The sequence below is a fragment of the Cinclus cinclus genome, chromosome 6, assembly GCF_963662255.1.
Source record: "Cinclus cinclus chromosome 6, bCinCin1.1, whole genome shotgun sequence".
Classification (NCBI taxonomy): domain Eukaryota; kingdom Metazoa; phylum Chordata; class Aves; order Passeriformes; family Cinclidae; genus Cinclus; species Cinclus cinclus.
In genome coordinates, this window is record NC_085051.1 from 60858420 (window position 1) to 60885849 (window position 27430).

General features: G+C 46.8%; 3 protein-coding genes across 5 annotated transcripts in view; 2 read left to right on the forward strand and 1 right to left on the reverse strand.

Moving 5' to 3' along the window:
• Window positions 1-967: 967 nt before the first annotated feature.
• DMAC2L (distal membrane arm assembly component 2 like) lies at window positions 968-4566 on the reverse strand. 2 transcript variants are annotated; one of them, XM_062495835.1, is made up of 5 exons: window positions 4495-4566; window positions 4272-4369; window positions 2865-3073; window positions 1923-2094; window positions 968-1470 (listed from the first exon to the last, which is right to left on the reverse strand). In XM_062495835.1, exons 2-5 carry the CDS (start codon window positions 4361-4363, stop codon window positions 1356-1358), a joined length of 588 nt encoding a protein of 195 aa, XP_062351819.1. In that variant the 5' UTR covers window positions 4364-4369; window positions 4495-4566; the 3' UTR covers window positions 968-1355. The 2 variants fall into 2 exon arrangements, with proteins under 2 accessions (XP_062351819.1, XP_062351817.1); XM_062495833.1 differs by having other exon boundaries at window positions 4272-4366; window positions 4495-4511.
• Window positions 4567-4590: 24 nt separating this feature from the next.
• Window positions 4591-16842, forward strand: L2HGDH (L-2-hydroxyglutarate dehydrogenase). Its single transcript, XM_062495832.1, has 10 exons — window positions 4591-4706; window positions 5444-5559; window positions 6884-7035; window positions 8822-8953; window positions 9489-9651; window positions 10172-10206; window positions 11182-11349; window positions 12666-12823; window positions 13733-13864; window positions 14634-16842. The coding sequence occupies exons 1-10, from the start codon at window positions 4639-4641 to the stop codon at window positions 14827-14829; spliced, it is 1320 nt and encodes a 439-aa protein (XP_062351816.1). The 5' UTR covers window positions 4591-4638; the 3' UTR covers window positions 14830-16842.
• Window positions 16843-19949: 3107 nt separating this feature from the next.
• The window catches only part of SOS2 (SOS Ras/Rho guanine nucleotide exchange factor 2), a 44551-nt gene continuing 37070 nt past the window's right edge, over window positions 19950-27430 (forward strand). For both annotated transcript variants that reach the window (XM_062495836.1, XM_062495837.1), the window contains exon 1: window positions 19950-20117. In XM_062495836.1, the coding sequence (XP_062351820.1) occupies window positions 20031-20117 (87 nt within the window). In that variant the 5' untranslated portion in view covers window positions 19950-20030. The remainder of the gene's footprint in view (window positions 20118-27430) is intronic.

The following is a 27430-nucleotide window of genomic DNA, read 5'->3' on the forward strand; positions in this document are numbered from 1 at the left end:
TATAAAGCTTTATTACTGGGCAAGAAAGTACTGGCACTTAGAGCAAAAATGTTTTGCCAGTACATTTTGTGTTCCCCAACAGCAGAAGCCCTTTCAGTGGGGCAGAGGCCACATCCTGTGTGTGCCTGTTGCCCTTCTGTTTCCTTACACATGGAAAACTATCTCTGCATCTGACTGCTTGGAGTCACTGCCCTCTGCCCTTCCCTATCCCCAAAAACAAGGATTTGACTGAAAATGCTGTGTTCTCCCCGAGGATGAGCCATTCCCTCTGTGCTGGCACCCACCTCCAATCCTGGGGACAGGTTGGAGTCTCTTACAATGAAGGGATTGAGGTGCTGGAGCATGTCCAGGGAAGGGAATGGAGCTGGGAATGGTCTGGAAGCATGAGAAGAGGCTGAGGGAGCTGGGAAGGGGCTGAGCCTGGAGAAAAGGAGGCTCAGGGGGGACCTTGTGGCTCTGCACAACTCCCTGACAGGAGGGGACAGCCGGGGGGGATTTGGGATCTGCTCCAGGGAACAGGGACAGGAGCAGAGGGAACGGCCTCAGGCTGGGCCAGGGGAGGTTTAAATTGGATATTAGGGAAAATTCCTTCCTGGAAAGGTTTGTCCAGCCCTGGCACAGCTGCCCAGGGCACTGCTGGACTCACCAGCCCTGGAGGGATTTAAAAGCCCTGTGGATGTGGCACTTGGGGACATGGGGCAGTGGTGGCCTTGGCAGTGCTTGGGGAACATTTGGACTCCCATGATCTCAGAGGACTTTTCCAACCTCAACAGTTCTCAATGACTTTTATTTATCAGGAGGGATGAGTATGCAACTCCAGAACTGCACAGAAGTGCTGTGGTCCATGGCAGCACACAGCAAAAAGGTGCTCAAGGCTGTGTCCAAGAGCTCAGTGCTCCTGAGGGGGTGACCCTGCCTGCCTGCAGATCGTGAAACCAGACAAAACTCCAAGTGTAAAGAACACAAAGAAGACCCAGAACCTCTTTTATTAAGTCAGCACACACCAACTGGGCAAGATTCTCCCAGAGGGAACAGCACCAACACCAACCACCCCAACATCCCCACTGCCACTTGGTTTCTGGGCAATAAATACTGCAAACTTCTACCTGAGGTATTCAGAGCTTCCTAGAAAAACAGCAAACAGATGCCTACGTGCACAGGCCTGCTTTGGCTGCTGTTGAGTTTTGGCTTAATAAAACTTAACTGCGTGATTTCTTAAAAGGTCACGTACACCCTTGAGGCTGGACTGGGAGAGCTGGGCTTACTTCCATACTGGAAATACAGCTGTGTCTGCATCATGTATGCAATGTAAGATAAATCCTAGGAAACCACATCTCAGTTACGTGCTGCTGAGTTTATTCCAAATCCAGCTCCAGCTCCAGGTTGGGCAGCGCCTGCTGAAGGACACGGAAGGTTGTTTCTTTCTCTTTGATCCCAGGGAGGTCACTCAGATACAAATATTCCAGGTTCCTGTAAATATTTAAAAAGAAAATGGGTAACTACTAATGAATTGGAGAAATTATTCTACTGCAACTATTTTGAGTATTTTAAATGGTGACTGGTTCTACTGGAAGTTTGTTTCTGAAGTGAGTGCTTGGGGTTTTTAGCTGCACTATCCAACTGTATCCCATTCCTGAGCACCCAGGCCTTACAAAAAGCATGAGAGGGTGACAGGAAGCTGTGAGGTGGAGGAAGCACTAAAAGCTACAGGACACACTCAAACCCTGCCCTGCAGAGCTGCTGCAGGAGAGGGGTCAGGGACAGAAGCCAAGCTGATCATTCCTTATCCTGGAGCCCAACCCAGGCACCCCAGAGCCCTACAGGCTTGAAGCAGCCCTGGAGCAGCGAGAGCCCAGCTCCTGTAGCCAGCACAGTCCCACAGAGCCTGGAGCAGGGTGCTGTGGAAGCACTCAGTGCCTCACGTCAGCTTGTGGAGTGCAAGGATGCCTTTGTCTGTGACATTCCCACAGGAAATGATCTTCAGCTGCTGCAGACTCTTCTGGAGGTTGCTGGTCTCGCTGAGCCTCTGCAGACACTCGTCCTGGATGTACATGCACTTCTCCAGCCTGATATCCGTGACGTGCTCCAGGCCATCTGCAAAGGCAAAAGGGAGCATTTGCTTCAGAATTCCAGGAGCAGCCTGTGCTGGTTGTTAAGTTCTCAATTTAATAACTGCCCCCAAAACCACCCAGCAACAAACACATGCCTTTATACAGTGGGGCTGTAACATGCAAATCCATCTCCAAAGTTTCTTTGTGGTGCTTCAGATTTAGGAAAATCTCGGGGTTTGAATCGTTTTGGTAAGATTTCAAGAGCTTTGAAATGGGCGAGCAACAAAAAGCCTACACGATTTTGGGTAATAAACAATGACTCTGACATAAGAAAGTGCTAATGCCAGGAATTCAGGGTCCCTTGCTGTGAAAAAATAAAACAGCCTGATCCCACTGTGGTTCCTGTTATTTAAAGACCACCTGAAATACTTGTTTAATCTCTTATTTCTAAGAAATTTAAAGAGAGCATGCTTTTTATGTCACAAATGCCTGGAGAATGAGCAGAATTATGACTTCAGAGACACCAAAATAATCCCTTAGTGCAGAAGAAAAATAGTATTTATAGTGCTTTTTGCTACGAACTAATTGAAATTTGTGGCACTTCCTTAGTAAAAGTTCCCAGTGTCTTTCCACTTCATAGCACACCTCTAGCAAAACCTTAGGGACTGATAAATACTTCTAGAGGGGGAGAAAAACCACAAATATCTTGCTAAAGAAGGAGAAAACATCACCATTATTCACATTCTGATGCGATTAAAACAAAACCCTCGAAGAACAACATCCCCCCCCCCCCCCACCGTGTGTTTACATTACCCAGATAGTCAAATCCTCTGTACATGATGCAGGAGTCGGTGGCGTTGATGGCTTCGATCTTGTACTTGCCCAGGGGGCCCGTGGGGAGCCCATTGTAGTCCTGCTGCCACCTGGGCGAGCCCTGGTACCGGACCAGGGCCCCGCAGCGCAGCAGCCACTCCGAGGCCGCCCGGTCGGGGCCCACGGCTCGGATCCGCTCGTGGTCCACCCTGCAGGACACAGAGAGAGCACCCACAGCCATGGAATCGGCCCATGGATTATGTGAGGGAAAAAAAAAACCAAAACAAACAAACAAACAAAAAAACCCCCACCAGGTTCACTCTTCCGGGAAATTTATTTAAAAGGTTTAATTTTAAAAAAAAAATAATTAAAAAAAGACAAAGAGGAGGCAAAGACAATAAAGCGAAAGGTTCTCACGTGCTTGGCATTCAGCCAAGAGCACTCACGAACTCAGAAAACACTTCCTAAAATGCATCAGCATGTTGCATATTCATAGACCTTTATGCAGTATTCAAAATCCCACCCCCCCAACCTGCGAATCTCTTTTTTTTTTTTTGGTGTGTGCCTACTCCCTGATCAATAAATTCCTTCACTGGACTTCTGGTTATTTTCATCCAGACAGGATAATCCAAGAATGTGAAAAAATTTCCTGATTATCTTCTTACCATTCTTTGAGTTAGTTACATGAACAAAAGCTTTTTACACCCCCTTGTTGTAGTCCAAGAAAAATATATTTATCACACTACTATTTCTAAGTTTTGTTAATAACAGAACTAAAAGAAACTACATTCATACAGCAAAGTTTTCCAACATTGTGCATATAACATTCATTTTAATATTTGCAAAAAGCCAATAATATAATATAGATTTACAACAACAATGTTCCACAGCAAATACCTGGTTTTGTGCATGGTCAGAGAAGGAGGCATGGGATTTAGGATTTACTGGAAATGGTTTACGGGTAATTTTTGGGTTGTGCGGTGCTTAGTCTGGCGTAAGATTTTTTTAACTTAAGTGGCAAATGCTTTTTGGTAAAAAAAAAAAAAAAAAACAAACAACACAAATACAACTGGATTTAGCTCTGTCTCCTTCTATGTCTGTAAGGAAAGAAAACTGTGCTACTGGTTGAGTTTTGGGGTCAAAGAAGACCAGGATTTAGGGACGGGATCCATATGGCCACTCCAGGGAAGGGGCAGAGCACACACCTTCCTCTGCAAGGCCACAGCTCGGGGATGGCGAGCAGATACGGAATGACCCCTTGCCAACAACCAACGCGTAATCTGGGCAGAAAGAGGAGCCTCCGTGACAGAAAACATCTTCTGCAGCGCAAGGGCTTGGCTGCTCACAAACCGCGCAGAGAACTTGAGGGATCTGACAGCTAATTATGAACCAGCGACTCACTCTTACTTGTTGAACACGGCATTCAGCCATCCCCAGAAGGCTCTACAACTACCCGGCGGCAGCGGCGGCTTCCTCAGGAGCGTCCCCAACGCCATCATCACCTTCTTGCAGACGGGAGAAGGGAAAAGGGAGCTGTTATTCGGAGCGGCGGCGGCAGCAGCAGGGGAGGCGGTGCCGCTGTCAAGGCCCGGCCGGGGCCGTCACCGCCCCCGGGGCCGAGCGCACGGACCTTGCCCGCAGACCGGAGCGGCGCTTGCCGGCGGAGGGGAGAGGGGCAGGGCAGGAAGAGGAGAGGAGGGGTGAAAGGAGGAGTAGAAGGAGGAGAGGAGAGGAGGAGGCGCGGACGCGGCCCCGGCGCTCCCCCCGGCCCAAGATGGCGGCGGCACTGAGGGGCCGGGCCGGGGCCGCGGGGCTGTGGCGGCTCCAGAGCCGGCAGCGCAGGTGGGGCCGCACCTTCCCCTAATAACCCTACCTCTTCCCCTCTCCTAGTCCCTGATCTTAACCTTATCCATGTCTCCTTTCTCTCTTCCCTCACCCCTTCCCCTCTCTTCTTACCTCGGCTCATCCACTTGCCCTGTCCCTTTCCGGGTCGTTTTTCCCTATCCTTTTCCCCTTCCTCTATTCCTGTTTCTAATATCCTTTGTGTTTGCTGTCACCTTTCTCTGTCCCCTTTTCCTCTTTCCTATATTCTCCATAGCCACTTCTCTTATATCCTTTTTCTGCTATCCCTATCCTTTTCCCCTTGACATTATTAATCACCCCTATCCCCTTTCCTCTACCCCATTTTCCTTTCCCTTATATCCCATTTCCCTGTCTTTTCCCCTGTCCCTTTTCCCTCTCCCCTCTATTCCTCACACCCCCTATCCCTACCCTTTCCCCCTTCTCCTATTCCTGATTCCTATACCTTCTGTGTTTGCTCTGTCCTATTTCCCTGTGCCCCATATAATGGCTATATTCTCTATAGCCATTTCCCCTATATCCTTTATCTGCTCTCCCTATCCTTTTCCCCTTGTTATTAATCACCCCTGTCCGCTTTGCTCTCCCCTACATCCCCCCTATTCCTTATATCCCCTTTCCCTCTCCCCTCTATTCCTCACATCCCTTTTCCCTCCCCTATCCCTGTCCCCTCTCCCTTCCCGGGCTCTGCTGATGCCGTGTCCCTGTCCCTTTCCCTGCAGCTCGTTCGACGTGGCCGTGGTGGGTGCGGGGATCGTGGGGCTGGCCACAGCCCGGGAGCTCATCCAGCGCCATCCCTCGCTGGCCTTGGCAGTGCTGGAGAAGGAGCAGGAGCCGGGTATGGAGCAGACAGGAGCCAGCAGGAGGCTGTGCCCAAGGACACGCTGCCAGAACCTCCTCAGTATTCCCTGGATATCTCTGTGGAGGCATCAGCTTTTGGTAGCTGTGGGAGAGCAGCTGCCCTTGTTGTTGGAGTGGGTGATGGGATTCCCATCCTGGAAGTGTTCCTGGACAGGGCTTGGAGCAGCCTGGGATAGTGGAAGGTGTCCCTGCCCGTGACAGGGGGTGGAATGAGGTGATCTCTAAAGTCCTTTCCATCCCAAACCATCCTGGGATTCTGTGATGACTCTCTCCTAACAGGGAGTTTCTTCCACCCTTCTCCCAAGGACGTGTCCTTCAGCAGAGTTGTCATCGATCTGTGCTTCGCTGCTGGGACTTCAGATTGGGAATTGGAATTTAAAAAATCCTGAGTGTTGCTGCTGCACTGTGTGCAAACTTCAGGGTGACTGCTGGGGCTCCAGCAGCACGGGAATGTCAGGAGAGAGGACAAGGAGGGGGAATAACCAGGATAAGGAGTAGTTCAGGTTATGGAAGGGCACAGGCAGGTCCTGCATGGAGCTGGGAGACTCCCAAGGGATAGACATCAGTGATTAACTCCAAACAGGACCTGTGAGCCCAAAATCTTGTCTTAAATAGCTCCATCAGCCAGGCTATGGATTGCTCTTGAGACATCCCATGAATGATACAAAAAGACTTTTTATCCCCAAGACACGCACAAAGTCCTTCACAGCTGTGTGAGTGCCAAGCAGGAATGACCTTTGGACATCCACACGTTAAGAGGGAGAAGAGCCCGACCAAATTACTTCAGTAAAAATATTTGTGGTATTTTTTCACCTCTATTTTATGTATTTGTACAAAGAAAATAGCAAACTAATTCAGTTGACAAGCACTCAGAGATCCTCCCAGGCCTGCTAGCATGTCCAAAGGAATTGTGGATTGCTCAGGTACTGTGTTAGGTGAGGCCTTAGATGTGTTTCATTGTAAAAATCGGATTTTTAAAAGTTAATTGTAGCCTGTAAAACATTTTGATTGATTTGCTTGTTCTTGAAAGAAAAACTTGTGGTTTTAGGGTTTTTTTTTACCCCATTGATCCAACACAATGCAGGCTGTGATGGATTATCATTAACCAGGGTTGGCTGTGTCAGTGTTTCTGTAACCTCTTGAGGCCAGGGGAGGAATTAATTGTGTGGTTCTCTCACTTCATCATCTCTTATAATGCTGATTTAAAGTAGGACCTCAGTTAAAAAATTCGTTTTTCTCACAGCTGAAGTGATTAAATGAGAACAAATGTTTTCTAACAATGTGTTTTTCTTTCTCTTTAGCCCATCACCAGAGTGGACACAACAGTGGTGTGATCCACAGTGGGATTTACTACACCCCTGGGTCCTTGAAGGCCAAGCTCTGTGTGCAGGGTGCAGCCCTCTGCTACAAATACTGTGACCAGAAGGGAATTCCCTACAAGCAGTGTGGGAAGGTACAGGAATTCCTGGGATTCCCTGCTTTTCCTTGGAAACTGAAGCTGTGTAATGTGTGATGTTCAGTGGCACAGGCCTGTGGAGTGTGGGTTTTCTCCACACTCTCCAGGCTGCACATAATTTTATTCATAAATGTATATAATGTACATAATGCCCTCGTGGCCCTAAATCATCCCTTCCTGCTGATGAGTCTTTGGTTTTTGACTCTCCCCACCCTGCCTTCATGCTCTGAACCGTTTTTGGTGCAAGGTGAGAATCAGGACTGGGCAGAGCATTCCCAGTGAAACAGAGTCCTGTATCCATTTCCCAGTTGTTCCTGACACTCAGTTCAGGTTTTCCAGCTCTCACTGGGCATTGAGCTGTTGTTTCCACAGGGTTGTCTATCCTAACACCAAGGTTTTGGCCCTGAGGGATAAATTTGGATTCCATGTTTTTTTTCTCAGAGCTGTGTCTGGTCTGTGCTCTCTCTGCTGCCGCGCTGGGCACAGGGTGGCACTGTGGATCTGTGCAGCAACACACCTGAGGGGACAGCTCAAAACTCCTGTCCTGAATGTGTCAACTGGAGCCTGGGTGATGCTGAATTTGTGTATTTTGTACCAACAACAGGGGACAGCAGGAGCAGGGCAGTGCCTGTCCCCTGTGCTGGCACTGCTGGGCCACCTCCCGTCCTGGGGGCAGCTCTGGGAACCTCACAGCAAAGTCACATGGAGGGGCTGGAGAGTGTCCAGGGAAGGGAATGGAGCTGTGGAAGGGGCTGGAGCACCAGGAGAAGCTGAGGGAGCTGGGAAGGGGCTGAGCCTGGAGAAAAGGAGGCTCAGGGGGGACCTTGTGGCTCTGCACAACTCCCTGACAGGAGGGGACAGCTGGGGGGGATTTGGGATCTGCTCCCAGGAAACAGGGACAGGAGCAGAGGGAACAGCCTCAAGTTTCACCACAAAGCTTTAGGTTTGTTCTTGGAAAAAATTCCTTCCTGGAAAGGTTTGTCCAGCCCTGGCACAGCTGCCCAGGACAGTGGTGGAGTCTCCATCCCTGGAGGGATTTAAAGACCCTGAGGATGTGACACTTGGGGACATGGGGCAGTGGTGGCCTTGGCAGTGCTGAGGGATCAGTTGGACTCTTGGAGAGCTTTTCAGCCTCACAATTCCATGATTCCATGACACTTCCCTGACAGTGTTCCTTCCAGGGAAGAGAATGGTAAAACTTCACAAACTCTCCCTAAAGCAGCCCCGTGCTTGGAGAGCTTCACACCTGTGAAGTGCCAGAGCTGAGCTGGTGCTGGAAGGAGCACGGTCTGTGCAAACCTGGCACAGGTAATTCACAGCCTGGATTGATCTCCTGTGATAGCTGTGAGCAGACTCCTTGATTCAATGAAGTGAAACTGGTACAGTTCCACTCAGACCGTGTCAGAACATGTCCTTGCTCTCTTATCGAGGCTCCTGGAGGTTTCTGCATCTTGGGTTGAGTTCAGTTTTACTTTTGAAAGCATCCCAGTGCTTCTTTAAATTCATATTCTCTTCTTTCACATGCAAACTTGTAGTCTCAGGGTGCTTCTGGCAAATGTTGTCAATTGATAGCAACTCAAACAACAGTTCAGCATTTATTTTTTAACTCTCTGTGATATATTAGTGTTTCCTCAGCAGCAGAATTTTGTGCAGTTAATGGCACCAACCACTTTTCACCCCGTGGATTCATTGTTCACTCATTCACTGCTGCTTGAGCTTGATGCCAAACCTGTCCTGGCTCTGTTTTGCTCACTTGCTGTGCCTTTTTTTTCCTCTCCCAAAGCTGATTGTGGCCGTGGAACAGGATGAAATTCCAAGGCTCAAAGCTCTGTATGAGAGGGGGCTGCAGAACAACGTCCCAGGGCTGAAACTCATTGGAGCCAAGGAAATCCAGGAGAAGGAGCCCTTCTGCAGGGTAAGGGGCTGCCATACTTCTAATTAGCTTGTAAGAGCTGTTTCCTAGGTGAAAACATCTTTTAATTTAACACCAATATTTTTCTGGCCTTGAGGTTCAAGTTCAGAAGAGCCTGAAAATTCCTTCCCATCCATAAAAGTGGATTTGGATCAAGCCAATTTCAATGCAGTTGGTGTGGTTGCTCTGTAGCCTGTGTATTTTCTCAGCAGCAGCAGTGTGTGGAGTTTATGAAACAAAAATCTGTTATTGATTAGTCTGTCCTTGTTTGAAGGGAAGACCTCATCTGGCAGCTTGCTCTGGTGTAGCTGTGTGACTTAGGAGTGGTTGTAGGTACAGACAGAAATTTTCTGGAAGAGAATCTTTCTTAATATTTTCATTTTCCCTGTGAACATTTTGGATCTGCTCCCTAAAAAATCCTTTTGAGTGTTCCAGACACATGGGGAGACAGCAGCGCTCCCCTCTCATGGCAGTGCAGATATTCCAGATGAAATATTCCAGCCTTCACTCTTCCTTTGTGTCTTTAAAACCCTTCCAGGGACTGATGGCCCTTGATTCTCCCTACACTGGGATTGTGGATTACAAACAAGTGGCCCAGTCCTATGCCAGAGACTTCCAGGAAGCAGGTGGGACAATGTTGACTGATTTTGAAGTCACAAACATGGAGATGGCCAAAGAAAGTTCTCCAGAAAGTGAAGATGGTAAGGCTGGGTGTTTTGCCCTCTATTTACTACAAAGATTTTGTTCAAAACACAATTGTTCTCACTGAAATGACACTTCTGATTTTTTTCTCTGTCTCCTAGGGAAGAGATAAAAGGCAAAATTATCTTAGTGAGAGTATTCAGCAAACTGACTTGGGGTTTTTTTGCAGGCAGATCACCCCTCAGCTGAAGTATTTAAAATGAGGGAAGAAAGTGAGAGTAAAATGGAGAAATAAAGTTTGTCTCTCCTCTTAAAACCAGATTTATCTGAATCTTGCGTGTTTATTCCTGTGATAGTGATTTTCCTTATCCTGAAAGCTGGCACACAGGGGGAATAATAAAAACCCTGTTAATTAACAAATACAGTCATGTCCAACAACATTAATTGTGACCACAGTAGTTGTTCCATAGCTTGGAAGATATTCCAGAGGAAAATTCCTTCCTGGTGACAAGCTGCTTGTTCTGTCAGTTCTCTGTTACTTGTTCTAGTAATTCCTTCTCTTGTCTAATTCCATTTCAGGACTGAAATACCCAGTCATTGTTAGGAACAAAAAGGTAAGGGTGAAAAAAGTTGTAATTCCTTCCAGGAAGCTGCTTCTCCTTTTCTTAAGATTTTTTTTTTTTCTGGTGGATTAATCATCTCCAAAAAGTAATTTAAAAAAAAAGTTAAAAAGCTGCAGTTCATCAACAGGATCACTTTGATAAAATAACTGCCATCAGCTCTTAACAATGAGTATGTTCAAATGACTAAATCTTAATGATGTAAAATAATAAACTTTCTGCTGCCTAACGTTTAACACACCTTATCTGCTTTATTTGCACAATCTGATACTTGTGTTTCCAAGAACTCCTTTATGACTTGTTCATTTAGTGCCAAAAACCAGCCTTCTTGTTTACTTTTGGGCTCTGGCATTCATAAAATGACAAGGAGGATTTTAGCATCATTTTATTACCATTTTATCATCAGAAGTGCTCCAGTAAATCAGGTGCATGACAGATGCTGTTCCTGCAAGTCAGGAGCTGTGGTTGCCACCCCTTCACCTTCAGGAGGGAATATCTGCACCAAAAACCACCTCACAACCCCTCTGGTAGTTTTTCAATTTAGTTCTGCTGCTTTCTTTCTCCTGTTTTTTGCTCTTTCATTAAAAAGTAGCTTCCAAAATCTGTTAAGATTTTTTCCACCAGATACTGGTGGGCTTTTTTTTTTTTTTATGCGAACATTTTTCAGTTGAAGAAAGAAACAAACCCCATAGTATTTAAAAACAGATACTGTGAGCTCAATAAACAGATAATAAATTTATTTATTTAGGTGGTGAGGGGTTTAATATTTAGCAGCTCCTCCTACATGTGTGCTGTCAAATTGTGTAGCTGCTCCCACCCCCTGGGGTCAAATCAATGAACAGCCTTATTTAACTTTTTTAAATAAATGGCTGTTGCTTTGGGGTTTTTTTCTGGATTTTTTTTTTTGTTTTGTTTTGTATCTGGGTGCAGATACATTGAATTTTAATGTGTTTTTTTTGTTGCCCACAGGGTGAGGAGATCTCCTGTGGGCACATTTTGACCTGTGCAGGGCTTCACTCCGACCGCCTGTCCGAGATCAGTGGCTGCAGCCCCCAGCCCAGGATTGTCCCATTCCGGGGGGATTATTTGATGCTAAAACCAGAAAAATCTTACTTGGTGAAAGGAAATATTTATCCAGTATGTACCCACCCTGGTTTGTCTGTCACAGTGTGCTTTAAGAGCTGCTAAAAAATGCAGAAAGAAAGGAAAAATTCCATGGTTGTTCCTGTCAGACAGTGATGCACACACGTGCATGGAGGTTCAGTTGGTTTGTGACAGGACACCTTGGATTTTGTGAATTTTTCAGGAAGACATGGAAATACCTCGTGGGATGTTATTGCCAGTTTTGTTTTGTTTGTGGTTTTAGTTACGGGGATTTTTTTCTTAATAGAAAAAAAGATGACATTGCCACATGTCCAGAAAACTCTGAATTATTTCTGTATGTCCTAAAATAAATATGTAGGCAGGATTCAGAAGTCAGGGATAGATTATGGTAATTTATTATTTAAATAATTATAACAGTCCTGTTTAATCTCTTTATTAATAATCTGGACAGAGGGGTTGACTGTACCCTCAGAAAATTCACAGATGACACTGGAGGTCTTTTCCAGCCTAAATTATTATGGGATTCTGTGATGAATTCCTTGATGTAGGGTTTAATCTTTTGTGCTGATATCCAACACTCATATTTTTCCCTCTCAACCTTATTTTTGAATTTGCTGCTTTTGTCATAAAAAACAGATGTGGGAGAAAAAGGGACAACCTTTCTACCACCTAATATAGACAAATGATGGGATGAAGAGGAGAAATCCCAGACAGAAAATGTAGCTGCTGAGCAAGTGGAGAGAATTCCTAGGCCAGCATTTTAGCTACCTCTGTACATTTAAATACTGATTTTCTGAATATGAGCTTAACTTTGCCTGCTAAACACTGGATTTTTGGGAAGATTGGAATGCTGGGTACTGCTGTTTGTTTGATCTCAGCTGGGAATGATTCAGGGTCCTGACTTGGGATGGGATGGGATGGGAGGAAATGGAACAAAAAAAGAACATGCAGATATTTATTACTACCATCAACCAGGCATGCTAAGTTCAGGCTGTTCTGTAACTACCAGTGAGAGTTTCCTAATTTTTTGTATTCTATTTTATTGCAGTATAATTGCTCCTGATAAGTAACACCAGGATGTCATTGGTTTATATCCTGAGAAGTCCTGTGGATTATTTTTTCCCCGTTATTTGTTTTCCTTTTCCCTAAAATTCAGCTTTACCTGGCCCTGCTCTGTTCTCCAGTGTTTTAATTCATGACATGCCACAACTGCACAACGAACAAGCAGCAAAACCAGCTCTGAGCCAATTCTGAGGCTCTGTGACTCAGAGTTTTGTTGCTGTGGTTGGAAATAAAATGGCAGATTTGCTGTTTGTAACAGCTCTGATCACTCCTGTGTCCCATTCCAGGTTCCCAACCCTCGTTTCCCATTCCTGGGATTCCATTTCACACCCAGGATGGATGGCAGTGTCTGGCTTGGCCCTAATGCAGTGCTGGCCTTTAAGAGAGAGGGCTACAAACTCTTGGACTTCAGCCCTGGAGACTTTTTAGATGCTGTGACCTACAGGTAATGCCTCTTGTTGAAATGTGAGCTATGGAAGCCACTTCCTGCCCCAAATCCTGCTTTTCCCACATTTTTGGGGTGTTTAAAGACAGTAGTGCTGATCAGATTGGACTTCACCAAGACATTTGAGTCCACTTGGTCTCATATTTGAATTTTCTAGCAGGACATGTCTCAGCCAGTCTGGGAATGTGGCTGCTCATTGGAAGGTGCTGGTGGAGCTGTTCCAGGGTTGGTTTTGGTCCAGTGCACTGTGATAACTTTATCAACTTAGCCAGCATCATTAAATACCTGCAGAGGGTGCTGGGAGGAGAGAAAGACTGGGAGAGCTGGGAATGTTCACCTGGAGAGGAGAGGAATCCAGGGAGAGCTCAGAGCCCCTTGCAGGACCTAAAGGGGCTCCAGGAGAGCTGGAGAGGGACTGGGGACAAGGGATGGAGGGACAGGACACAGGGAATGGCTTCCACTGCCAGAGGGCAGGGCTGGATGGGATATTGGGAACTGGGAATTCCTGGCTATGAGGGTGAGGTGGCCCTGGAATGGAATTCCCAGAGAAGCTGTGACTGTCCCTGGATCCCTGGAAGTGTCCAAGGCCAGACTGGACACTGGGGCTTGGAGCACCTGGGACAGTGGGAGGTGTCCCTGCCCAGGTTGTTCCAAGCCCCATCCAACAGAGCCTGGAACACTTCCAGGTCTGGAATTCAGAGTTAATTCAATGCCACAGCTCTGTGAGCAAGGCTTGGTGAAGGAGAGGAGGACAAACTTGTATTTCTCAAACATAAAGCACTGTGCAATTCCTGATTTTGGGAATGGGAACTTGTGCCCTGCAGTTGCATTTTCTGCCTTGTTCAGCAGCTGCAGCTGGTGCATTTTGAGGCAGATTTTCCCTCAGTGCAGTTGTTTCTGTCCTTGCAGTGGGCTGTGGAAGCTGGTGCTGAGGAACGTGTCCTATGGCCTGGGGGAGCTGTACAGAGCCTTTTCCCTCAGCGCCCAGGTGAAGCAGCTGCAGAAGTTCATCCCTGAGGTCACCACCAATGATGTTGTCAGGTAAAAGAAAGTTCTTCTGGTTGAGAAATCTTGTACTTGAGTAGCAGAAAACGTGGCAGGCGTTTAGTCTCTTCCTCCACCAAAAAAAATGATACCAAAGCACGGAGCTGCCTGCAGCTGGGGGTTCCAGCACAGGAAGGACCTGGAGCTGTTGGAGCCAGTCCAGAGGAGGCACCAGGATGATCACAGGGATGGAGCAGGTCTGCTGGGAGGAAAGGCTGAGAGCTTTGGGATTGTTCAGCCTGGAGAAGAGAAGCTTTGGGGTGACCTTGCAGTGCCTGAAGAGTAGAAAGATGGAGAGGGACAATTTACAGGGCCTTGGAATGGCAGGACTAGGGGGAATGGCCTCAAACTGATAGGGCAGGGCTAGATGGGATATTGGGAAGAAATTCCTGGCTGTGAAGGTGGAGAGACCCTGGCAGAGCTCTCCCAGAGAAGCTGTGGCTGACCCTGGATCCCTGGAAGTGTCCAAGGCCAGGCTGGATGGGGTTTGGAGCACCCTGGGATGGTGGGAGGTGTCCCTGCCCATGGAATGGGATGGGCTTTAGGGTCAGAGGTTGGACCTGATGGTCTGGGAGGTCTTTTCCAACACCAACGATCCCATGATTGCCAGATACCCCCACTCTGCCTCCTGAGTGTTCAACCTCCCCCAGAAGTCCTGGTCTCCACTCTCTGCCCTCCTCGCTTTCTCCCTGGACACCTCACGGGAATTCAGCTCCTGACTCGGGACAACGTTTTCCTTCTGCTGAGCTCCTCCTTGCTTTGGCAGGGGTCCCTCTGGAGTGAGAGCCCAGGCTCTGGACAGCGAGGGGAACTTGGTGGACGACTTTGTGTTCGATGGAGGCACGGGGCCCGTGGGCAGCAGGATCCTGCACGTCAGGAATGCTCCCTCTCCCGCAGCCACCTCCTCCCTGGCCATCGCCCGCGCCATCGCCGACGAGGCGGAGCGGCGCTTCCAGCTCTGAGTCCTGGCAGCAATTCAGGTTCTGCCCCTCCTGGAGGACAAGGAGCCACCGGGCAGCAGGGCTGGGCAGTGCCCAAGCTGCCCTGGCAGTGTTCACTGCCCACAGCTCCTCAAGTTGTGGGTGCACACGACTGGACTGGTGCCGTGCGGTGGCCACCTGAGCAGGAGCAGCCACGGGAGAGCAGGGAGAGCCTCTGTGCTGCGATTATCCACCTGGATTTTCCCATTCCTGTGCTCACAACGTTGCCTCATCAGAGGGGTCTGAAAAGCCACGGGTGTGGGGTGGCTCTGTGTGTGCTCTGGTTGCATTCCATTTGGAGTCTGCTATACTAGGTTACAGGGGACTAATGGAATAGAAGGATAAGCCCTGCTTTAGGGCCCCGCTGATATGGAATTAAAGGCTTTATCAGAGATTGAGAACAATATTCACAGCCTTCGACGTGAATGTAGAGTATTTCACAGGAAAAAAAGCTTAAAGAGGATTACCATACCCAAGTCAATTTAGATCTGCAATTCAGATACTCTGATCACTGTCTGTATTTATTTATGGAGCAGAAATGAAAATATGGATACAAACAATCACTTTTCATTTAATTTACAGCTGGGAAATCATTGCTGATCAGAAACTTCATCAGTGGCTTTGGGTTTCTTTCAACCTTTGAATGCTGGTAATGCAAAAGGAGCTGATCTTTGTCCAGCCAGTTGAGCAATCCAGGGACAATGGTCTTTGGAACAGGAAATGTGAAGGGAGGGAAGCTGCAGAAACCTGCCTTGAGTCATGTTTGATATTGCTTCCCTTGGAGCCCAAACAGGGATGAGTCAAGAAGGTTTCCCATTTCCCCTGAGCACAAGGGGAGCTCAGCCAGTGCTGGTGCCCCCTCTGAACTCCATTGATATCGAGTTTTTATCAGAGATACACCTGCAGGAGTCTGTGTGGAGAGAAATATGAACTCAGTGTAGAGCTGAGGATCTGGGAATGTTCTGCAGAATTGCTGCCAAGCAGAATTTTGTGGCCTCAGGGCCAAAGTATTGAGGATTTTATAGCAGAGACTCACAGGATGTTGGGTAACACAGATAATTGTGGGGAGTTTGTACCAGTGAATTGGACATAGATTTTTCCTTAACGAGTTCTTTTCTGAGCTCCTCTGATGGGAGTGGGTTAGCACAGGAGGGCAGCTGTGAGCTGATTTTACTGTACAGATTGGAGACACTTTTTTTTGAGGGGAAAAAAAAAAGGCTTAACCTGCTGGGTGGTTGTTTTTGTTTGTTTGTTTGTTTTTAATTTTTATTTTTCCTTATTTTTTTCTCCTGGTAAAATCTACCTTTCCAGCAAATTGACTGCTGGAAATTCAAATAACAACCTTTTCAGAGCAAAGTTTTGGTCACTTCAGGCAGAGATTCAGCTGTTCCAAGTGTTCCAGTGCCACAGGGCTGTGTAAAACTTCCCACAGTGGAACAATTCAATCTTCCTTCCCTGCCAGAAGTGTTGCCTATCAACAGTAAATCTTACAAAAGGATTGCAAAAGCCACTTCCTCCCACACGGGGTGTGGCCCTGACATGTATTAACAGAATAAAAAACATTAAAATGCAAAGCAGACAGAGACCAGGGGGAGTCCTAAGTCAGCATTTCCCTGTGCTGCCTGCTGTGCTTTTTCCTCTCAGGTGATGATTGTTTGGGGGTAAAGTTTATTTGAAACTTAAATTATGAACCTTGATGTAGCATTCTGTGGAACAGAAATCTTTTCAGAGATAAAAGTTTTACACTTTTGTTATAAAAATAAATTCAGAGATTATGATATCAGGGTTTCAGGTATCAGTCTTCTATTAATTTATTTTCCAGATGAGCCTCATATGATGATTTCATAAATGTGCCTTTTAGGATTAAAATAGTGTGGTGGGTTTTCTTTTTTTAAAGCTGTGCAGTCTGTGTATTTCTCCTGCCTCAGAGACAAGTTTCACTGGAATTTGCTAATTCTCAGCTGAATTAGGCAGGGTATCACTCTGTATAACAGGAATTACTTCAGGGGAGGAGCACATGACCAAACTTGTCTTCCTAAATTATCTTATCTGAGCTTCTCACACCTCCAGCTTTTCCTCACTCTTGAGGCTGATATGGGCCTGTTGTGACAGGTGGGATGAGAATTCCTGAAACTCTGAATAAATGGACCAACACAATTTGCTCCCCAAAAGTGTTACAGAATCATAGAACCCTGGACTGGTTTGGGTTGGAAAGGACCTTAAATCCCATCCCATTCCACACCTTCCACTGTCCCAGGCTGCTCCAAGCTCTGTCCAGCCTGGCCTTGGACACTCACAGGGATCCACAGCTGCTCTGGGCACTCTGTGCCAGAGTTTCCCCACCCCCCCAGCCAGGAGTTCCCAATATCCCATCCATCCCTGCCCTCTAATTAACAGTTTTAATCCATTTTCCCCTGTCCTGTCACTCCATCCCTCGTCCAAACTCCTTCCAGCCTGAGCTCCAGTTCCCAAATATATTTATTTACAAACTCCAAATACTCCCTCCCCAGAGATTGCTTTATAACATTGACATTTATGAAAGAACCTGAATTTATTAAAAACCAGCACTTGTAACAAGATGAATGCACATCTCCCCTCTCTTGGAACTTGTAGTTTAACCCTTTCTTCTGTCAATTTAAAATTCAACTTACAACTCCCATCTAAACCAGTGCCCAGCAAGGTCAGTCCTAAACTCTGGAAGGAGTAGGAACTGTGGCTCTGTAGGTTGTGCCACTATTATCCCATTATTACTTTCTCTTTTTGCTCACAGTTTGGGTGTGAGGAACAAGTGTCTTCCCACAGAAAGAAATACTTTGTTGGGAACTTTCTGCTTCTGGAAGCGTCAGGTTCCTCCAGGAAATCTGTTCCAAAGAAGGATCATGATTTTACTGGCAGGAAGGCACTTTTTTTTTTTCCCCCTCCTTTGGTTTATCTATTCCCTCTGTAGATAAGTCTTAAAATGGGGAGTGGAGGGAATATAAGCTGTGAGATCTGAATATCATGCTGTCAGGAGGGAAATGAGGGGAAATTTGGCCAGAATGGGGTGAAGGGAACAGTGACAGTGGTGTTCTCTGGAGTAGGGAGGAAAACTGCTTCCAGGTAGGGATGGAAACATCCTCCAGGTTGGGAGAAGAACAAACTCCAGCTGGGGAGGAAAACAGGCTCCAGACTGTGAGAGAACTTGCCTCGAGGCAGGGAGAACAGTCTGCAGGTAGGAAAACAGGCTCCAAGCAGGAAGAAGAAGAAAAGTTTCTCTCCAAGTAGGAAGAGAAACTCCTTTCAGGTAAGAAAAAAGTCTCTACATAAGGAGGGAAATGCCTCCGAACAGGAGCAGAGGAGAATTCAGATAAGGATGGGAGCAGCCTCCAGGAAAGGAGAGTCATAATCTCCAGGTGGGGAGGAAAAGTGCCTCCAGGTAGGAAGAGGAACATCATCATCCAGGCAGGGTAAAACACAGCCTGAAGGTAGGGAAATAGCATCCAGGTAGGAAAAATAACAGCCCTAGGGAGGGAGAGGGAGATACAGCCCCTAGGCAGGGATGGAAACTGCCTGCAGGTAGGTAGGGTGGGAGAGAGCCTTCAGAAAAACTGCTTCCAGGTAGGGAAATCTCCTCTGGGCAGAGAAATCTCCCCTAGGCAGGGAAATACCCCCTGAACGGGGGGGAAAGTTATATACCCTCTAAATAGGGAAATCTCCTCCAGGTAGGGAAACATCCCCCGGGGAGGGAAATATCCTCCAGGTAGAGAAATACCATTTAGGTAAGGAAATCTCCCCTGGGAAGTGGAATATCCTCCAGGGAGGGAAATATCCCCTAGGTAAGGAAACATTCTCTGCACAGGGAAATCTCTCCCGGGCAGAAAAACATCCCCTAGGTAAGGAAACCTCCCCCCCATTTAAGGGAATCTCTTTCAAATTTAAGGAATCTCCCCGAATTTAATGACTCTCTCCCCCATTTAAGCAATCTCTCCCATTTTAAGAATTTCCCCCATGGAAGGGCTCTCTCTCCCAGTTTAAGGATTTCCCCCATGGAAGGAATCTCTCTCCCAGTTTAAGGATTTCCCCCATGGAAGGAATCTCTCTCCCATTTTAAGGATTTCCCCCATGGAAGGAATCTCTCTCCCATTTTAAGGATTTCCCCCATGGAAGGAATCTCTCTCCCATTTTAAGGATTTCCCCCATGGAAGGGCTCTCTCTCCCATTTTAAGGATTTCCCCCATGGAAGGAATCTCCCATTTTAAGGATTTCCCCCATGGAAGGGCACTCTCTCCCATTTTAAGGATTTCCCCCATGGAAGGAATCTCTCTCCCATTTTAAGGATTTCCCCCATGGAAGGGCACTCTCTCCCATTTTAAGGATTTCCCCCATGGAAGGGCACTCTCTCCCAGTTTAAGGATTTCCCCCATGGAAGGGCTCTCTCTCCCATTTTAAGGATTTCCCCCATGGAAGGAATCTCTCTCCCATTTTAAGGATTTCCCCCGTGGAAGGGCTCTCTCTCCCATTTTAAGGATTTCCCCCATGGAAGGAATCTCTCTCCCCGTTTAAGGATTTCCCCCATGGAAGGGCTCTCTCTCCCATTTTAAGGATTTCCCCCGTGGAAGGGCTCTCTCTCCTAGTTTAAGGATTTCCCCCATGGAAGGAATCTCTCTCCCCGTTTAAGGATTTCCCCCATGGAAGGAATCTCTCTCCCAGTTTAAGGATTTCCCCCATGGAAGGAATCTCTCTCCCATTTTAAGGATTTCCCCCATGGAAGGAATCTCTCTCCCATTTTAAGGATTTCCCCCATGGAAGGAATCTCTCTCCCAGTTTAAGGATTTCCCCCATGGAAGGAATCTCTCTCCCATTTTAAGGATTTCCCCCATGGAAGGGCTCTCTCTCCCCGGGCAGGCCGATCCCGGTTCCCGCACTTCCCTCCCTGCCGCCGCTGCAGTTCCCGGCGCTGCCCGCAGGGGGCGCGCGGGGCGGGCGGCGCAGGCGCGCAGGGCGGCGGCCGCGGGCGGCGGCGGCAGCGGGGCCGCAGCGAGCGGGGCCCGGCCCGGCCCGGCCCGTCCGACCCCCGCCCGGCGCCTCCCCGAGCCCCGAGCGGCCCCGCCGAGCCCCGAGCGGCCCCGCCGAGCCATGGCAACCCGGCCGGGCGGGTGAGCAGCGACACCGCGGCGGCCCGGCCCCGATGAGGAGCGGCCGCCATGCAGCCGCCGCCGCAGCCTTACGAGTTCCTGGGCGAGGAGAACGGCCCGAAATGGCGCGGCCTCTTCGTGCCCGCCCTGCGCAAGGTCAGTCCCGGTGGCACCTGCTCCGAGCCTGCCCCGCGGCCCGGAGCTCCGGGCGGGTGGAGCCCCGGCCCCCGCCCTGCCCTCAGGGAGCGCCGGGCGGGCCCCGAGCCCCCTCAGGGACGGCCGGGGCTGCTGCGGCTCCGGAGGGACCGGGCGGGCGCTGCTGCTCCCTCACTCGCGCTCGCTCGACTTCGCTCTCAGCTTTAACTGGGGCTCTCGCTTCCAGGGATTGATAGCCCAGTCTGGTTTGGCTTGGAAGGGACGGTAAATGCCATCCAGTGCCACCGCTGCAGGGACACCTTCCACTGTGCCAGGCTGCTCCAGCCTGGCCTGGGACACTGCCGGGGATCCAGGGGGCAGCCACGGCTTCTCTGGGCACCCTGATAGCGTGGATGATGTGCAGGGGAATGGCATCCTTCATCCCTTCCTTCATCCCTCCCTTCATCCCTCCCTACATCCCCTGCCCGTGGCATTTTACCTGGCAGCTTTTCCAGGCTCTCTCCCGAGCCAGATTCCTTCACCGAGCGCTCACCTGAGGGGTTTCTGACACTCGGGACACCTGTGAGAGCAGGGCAAAGCCACCCTGTGACACACCTGCACAACTGAGAGAACCCGTGTGGGAAACCACCAGGAGGTGAATCCTTGGTTTTGGGATGTGTCTGCACAGCAGGAAAGCTCCAGCCCACCCCCTCTTCCACAGCAGTGGAGGGACTGGGTTAAATTGAGACTGAAGGGAGCAGTGCCCTGCTCTGTGTCGTTTGCAAAGGTTGAGGATTATTCCATAATTCTGACCATAATTATCTGCTGATCTGCATCTCTGACTGCCATGCAAGCGCTTCAGGCAGTGGTGAGTGGTTTGTCTCATTTTCCCAAGAACAGATGTAGTGATGCTGTTGGATAATGCTTCTCCTTTTTTTTTTAATTTTTTTTTTAACAGAGTAAAAGACTTGCATTTGTTTTGGGGTCCTGTCTAAGTAGTCTTGTGGCTGGCATAAAAACCACTAATTGCCTGTCTGAAGAATCCTGGATTTTCTGCTCTTTCCCCTAAAATCTTCTTCTCATAGTAGCTGCTTTGCAGTGTCTTAGAGAATGGCAGGCTGTTCTTTTCCTGATCTCCCTGGAATCCGACCTAAAGCAGCCCCTTAACACCAACCAGCATCTGCCCAAACGTGAGCTACAGCTGCAAAAAGATTCCCTTAACATTTAGAGGTGTTTCCATCATCCTGAAATACAGATACTGCACAAGTTGGTGGAGTCATGCTGCTTTACCAATTCTTTCTATTTGTGCATTTAGTTTTAGTGAAAAAGAGCAGGAATTTCAACTTTCTAAAGCAGAGGAAACGGGGTTGTGATACCAGTGACTGCCTGTAAAAATGTGTGCTTGCTTATAGCCAGGTTTTTTTTCTCCCTGGGAAAGTTCCTTGTCTGCAGGACCCACCCTGGAGCATGAAGCAATCGGGCTGTAATGTTCTTTTCTGGTGTGAACACACAGTATCAGTGAGTCAACCCAAAATTGTATCATTGTCAGGCTGCTGGGGAAGCACTCTCAGTTTTCACACATTTAAAAGACTCTCTGTAAAATAAGCTCTGGAGATGTTAAAATGAGCAGGAGATTATCCAAAATAACGATTCCATTATTTCTAGGGGAGCTGAATAACTGAATGCAGAGTGAGAAAGCCTCACATTTTCTGTTAATTTCCCAATTCATTAAACATCATCACTGCTGTTTGCAGATCATTTGTGATTTTTTTGGCCTGAAGAGGTTTAAAAATCCACTTGTTGGCCAGCTGAGATGTGATCTTTCCAAGCAGGTTGCTTTGTGATGAAAACTTTCTTTAAAGTTCAGTAGTTTTTTAGTTAAACACCTGGAATACATGGGGGGTTTAACTCTTAACTTATGTTTTTAATATCCTGGGCATTATTTCCCATTCCTGAAAGCTTTTCCTTCAAATGAGCACTTTTTGAAGGAAACAGCAAAAGCAGAAAAAGAAGACAGATTTTGGTGCTCTTTGTACCTGTTAAAACGTGAAAAATACTTAATTCTAAAATGCAGAAAGATGTGGAGCTGGATAGGGAGCCCATGCAGTTCACTAACAATAAAGAGTATTTCTTTATTGCTTGGATTTTAAGTTCAGAACTTGCTTTGAAGACCTGCAGTCTCTTTATTGTGCACTCAGCACTTCTTTTTATCAAACCACTTCTAAACTCTTGCTTTGCTTCAATTCTATGCAGTGGACACTTAAAAAATGGTAAAACAATTCAGTTCTTACTTTAATACATAAAAAAAGATGAGAATCTGTCTTTTGAACGATATTTTATATGCATTTATACTCTTTAAGGTTAGTAGAGAGTGGTAAATTTTGTCTTAGAGTGGGAGTCTTTTTAAGAAAAACCTGAAGCTAAATGGTGAAACATCTTTAAAACCAGATTTTATGTATTTATATGCCCACATTCCTTAGCACTGGCACCTGGGAATCTTGTGAATTGGAAAACTTTATTTTCTTCTGCTGCTGTGCTGCAGATCTTAGCAGGGGGTGGGGTTAATTCCATATAAAATCCTTTTAAAGTAAATGAATCAGAAGAAAACAACATTTTTGATGTGATCACTGAGGTTTAGTGACTTGGGCTTGGAGCAGGTAAATCACCTCCAACAGATCCTGATAAAGGCTTTGAACCTGGGAGCTGAATTTTAGTTCTTTAGGAATCACAGTTTCTCATGGAATAATTCTGGGAGCTCCCAGGCAGCTGCTCCAGCAGGAATCCCAGAGGGTTTGGATCTGTGGGATGGGACCCTGGCAGTGCTGGTGCTTGGGGAATGCTGCTCTTGGGATTTCTCCTGTGCTGCTGGAGGGTTTTGCTCTTCCCATTTTTCATTTCTCCACTTGTTTGGTATTTGGGTTGGTTTTGATTTTTTTTTTTGTTTGGCCTCTCTTGGAGGGGGGGGGGGGGGGGAGATGTCCAGTGGTGAAACCCTTTCCTAAAGCTGGTTTTGGGACCACCTTTCCTAGCACAGATCCAGTGCCAGAGCTTGTCCTTGCTGAATTCCAGATGGAACTTCCCAGAGGTGAATTATTTTGCAGGTTGATACTGGGATTCCAGTCCTGTGGGAATTATTTTGCAGGTTGATACTGGGATTCCAGTCCTGTGGGAATTATTGAATGGGATTCCAGTTCTGTGGGAATTATTTTGTAGGGTGATACTAGGATTACAGTCCTGTGGGAATTATTGAATGGGATTCCAGTCCTGTGGGAATTATTTTGCAGGTTGATGCTGGGATTGCAGTCCTGTGGGAATTATTGAATGGGATTCCAGTCCTGTGGGAATTATTTTGCAGGTTGATGCTGGGATTGCAGTCCTGTGGGAATTATTGAATGGGATTCCAGTCCTGTGGGAATTATTTTGTAGGGTGATACTAGGATTCCAGTCCTGTGGGAATTATTGAATGGGATTCCAGTCCTGTGGGAATTATTGAATGGAATCCCAGTCCTGTGGGCACTCCCTCCAGCCCACTGGAGGTCCCAGTTTTAATATCCTGGATTTGTGTTGCATAAAAGGTTTTTTGGGAATTGTAGCTGAAAAAATAATTTGTACCAAACACCTTCCATTGGTACCTGGAATAAACTTCTATTCCAGGCACTTGGAACAGATTTTTGAAATAAACCAGGTGACCCTATAGAATTAGTGTGTATTTTTGAAAATAGTGAGGAATGTGTTGTTGGATTTACAGATATGGATTTATTCACCTTAAAATATTCTTGTGTGTCCTGAACTTACATTTTACAAGGGCCTGGAGTGACACAGGGACTGGCTTCCACTGCCAGAAGGGAGGGAGAGATGGGATGTTGGGAATTGGGAATTCCTGGCTGGGAGGGTGACGTGGCCCTGGAATGGAATTCCCAGATTTGCTGTGGCTGCCCCTGGATCCCTGGCAGTGCCCAAAGCCAGGTTGGACATTGGGGTTGGAGCACCTGGGACAGTGGGAGGTGTCCCTGCCATGGCAGGGCTGGAACTGGATGAGTTTAAATCCCTTCCAACCCAAAACATTCCAGGATTCCATAATTAGGATTTGTGTGTGTTCTTGTAAATCCACTGGCAAATTCCAAATGTATTTCTATGGAAAAGGGCTGTTCAGTTGTTTCACTCTTTGATTTTTCTAAAGTAAGGTCAGGAGCATCTCCCAGGGATTCATGTTTTGGGTTTTTTGGGTTTTCTCTGGGATACACACACAGAACCTGTCTCTGCAGGCACCACATGTCAGGATAATCCTGGAACTGGGCACTATTTGCATTTTCTAAAACAATTCCACCATTGCTCTGGACCACTCATCAAATTTCTAGAGCATGACTAAAGGGTTTATTCTTAGCAAATGTTGCACAGACAGATGTAGAAGACCATTCTGAGGACTTTTTTTGAAGTTTACATTAGTTCAGTGCTTCTGTACCTTAAAACACATGGGGGTTACTCTGTTGTGATGTGTGAGGTTGCAGGGTTGGGGTTAAGGTCAGGAGGTGCAAGGGTGTCCAGCTTTAGTCCATGCATGTTTTCCATGACAGGATCAGGCTTCCCTTGGGTTAGAATTATTTAAGGTATTTTAGCCTCATTAGAATGGATTATTATTTAAAGCTTTCTAATTTCGTTAGCATCCATTAGTACTTAATGCAGTATAATTCCAACAGGAAAGTTGCTCATTAAGAAGTTCTAAAATAATAGTTACATTTAGGTTTGAAATCTCTTAGGCCATTTAACTTCTCATAAATATATTTATTTGAGCTCAGAAGCCTGCACCTTTGCAGCCTTGCAGTTGCTCCAAACATGAATTGGAGTGACCTGGACCAGTGGAAGGTGTCCCTGCCCATGGCAGGGATTTGGGATGTGATGGGCTTTAAGATCCCTTCCACCCCAAACCAGCCTGGGATTCTATGAATGCATCAGCCTGGAACCAAAGGAGCTGGTCCTTTTACTTCAATCTTATTATTTCCATATTTTTTTTTTTTTTTTAGTTTTTACCGAGTTCCTGGCACAGGAATCTGTAACAGGAGAGTTTTTGCAGCCACTGGTGTGAGATGCAGGTGGATTTTAGGTGCCAGCTGTTCAATGGGAACGCTGTGATTTCACTTGGCAGCTCCAGCAGAAGGAACACTTCCTACCTGTGTTGTTCAAGTGGAGATGGGAATTAGTGTTTGCCTTGGCTTGGGGAACAGGCTCAGGAGTTAAAACCCACCAGAGCTGCTGGCTGCTGTGATTCACCTCTCTGTGGTGCCTCTCCCCCTCAGGACCGTGCTCCAGTCCCAGTCCCGGTGTGTGCTTATCCCAATTTCTCATCCCACCTCACCTCCTGCAGTGTCTCCTCCTGCTCTCCCTGGGTTTTCACCTCTCTCTTTGCACAGTGCAGGCCTTATCTAATCTCTTGCAGAGGAGCTGTGCAGTCTGATATTTGCTTTTCTAATTACCTCACTGATTCCCTGTGTGCCAGCCTTTCACATGAGCGCTTCCGGAGGGTTACTCATGTGCAAAACGTGGCTTTCCTGCATCCATGGCCTCTCTTCTCCCTGATTCTTTTAATTTCAAAACTTGTTGGTTCATGGAGAAATTACTCTGAGGGTCTTGTGATTGTAGGAATTATAATTATAGGAATCTGTCTCCAGATTATAGGATTTCTTCCCTGTGAGGAAGGTGAGGCCCTGGCACAGGGTGCCCAGAGAAGCTGTGGCTGTCCCTGGATCCCTGGAAGTGCCCAAGGCCAGGTTGGACACTGGGACTTGGAGCATCCCGTGTCAGGATGTCCCTGTGTCAGGTGTCCCTGCCCATGGCAGGGGTGGAATGAGATGGGATTTAGGCTCCCTTCCAACCCAAACCCTTCTGGGATTCAAATTCCAGGTTTGAGTAATTCAGTGTGCCCCACTGAGCTGTTGTCCTTGGGAAGGATGGGATGTAGAAACTGGGGACAGGGAGCCCATGAGTGCTGAATTCAGAGCCCAGAGCAGCTCTCAGCTCTGTGTGGAAGAGTTTTGGGAGAACTGGGAGCTGTCAGTGGGAATTCAGATGAGGGCACAGGCACCTGCACACCTCCCCTGGCACAGGGCAGAGGCTGTGCTGGGCTCCCTCAGGGTTTATCTCCATTTAAACAAAGCATTTTATATAGATGGATAAAATCCAAACACTTTCTTTTCCATCAGGTTTGAAGATTTAAGTGTATGTATAGTTTGTGTACATGTAAACAAACCCCACATTTTATCTTCTCCTTGACTCTGTATAATTACAATTAACTGGAGAAAGAAGAATTTGTGTGTATTTGTGTCATTATTAATGGTTTGGTTTTTTTCCTGTGGGCACCAAGCAGCCTTCCCAGGAGATTTCAGGACAATCTTTTGATGCTGTTTCACAGTCAGATCCTGTCTGTACCACTCATTATTCCTGCTTTAATTCACCCTCCCCTCAACTAGAATGTACTGTAGAAGATTATTTTAATAGCTAAAGATGGGAAAAAAATTACATTTGCACCAAAGTGGTGGTGAAAGATGATTTTTAATACCCCTGTACAGTAAGTTGAGGGATAATCTTATTTTGCTAACCATGCTTCAAGTTTTTTGCAGTAAAAAAAGCCAAATGCTGTATGGAGATAAAAATTCTCTTTTACTTAAAAGACTGCTTCATGCTGTTCCTCTCTCAGCATGTTTTAATCTGATTTAAGAAAGACAGTCTAGCCAGAAATTGCTGTACTGTAAATAATACAAGAAACCCGTGTGATTATTTTTAAAAAGTTGACAGTTCATTTTTATTGGGGATTTCTCTTCAAGTATTTAAATCTTTGTGGCTTTTTCTAAAAAATAATGCTTGAAAATCGGGAATATCAGGGGAAAACCCTTTTCACTGAATAAGAACAACAGAAGCCTTTAAATTGCTCCATTTGGTTCCTTTCTTCCTCTGGAGCATCATCCAGATGAGGGATTAAAAATGCTTCTGGAGCAGGTGTTTTGTGTTTCTCATGGTCAGGGTTATCTTTGGGAGAGAAAAGTTAAGAAGGAACTGAAACACAAACTTTTAAATGGGAACTTTTTGTCTGAAGTCTCAGGAATACTGGAATTCCAGTCTCTGAAAATGTAGGTTTGAATATGATTAGAAAACTGGGATATTTTTACCAAATATTTCAGGAATATGAATCCATATTTTTATGGTGGAATGTGCTGCCTTACAGACTTGATGTGCACATCATGGATTTGGCAGTTTTTCTGTTCTTGGGGGTTTTTTAAATGAAAAATCTCATTTTGCTCATGTGCTCACTGTGGAACAAGTGGAGCTTTCTGGCTGTGTTT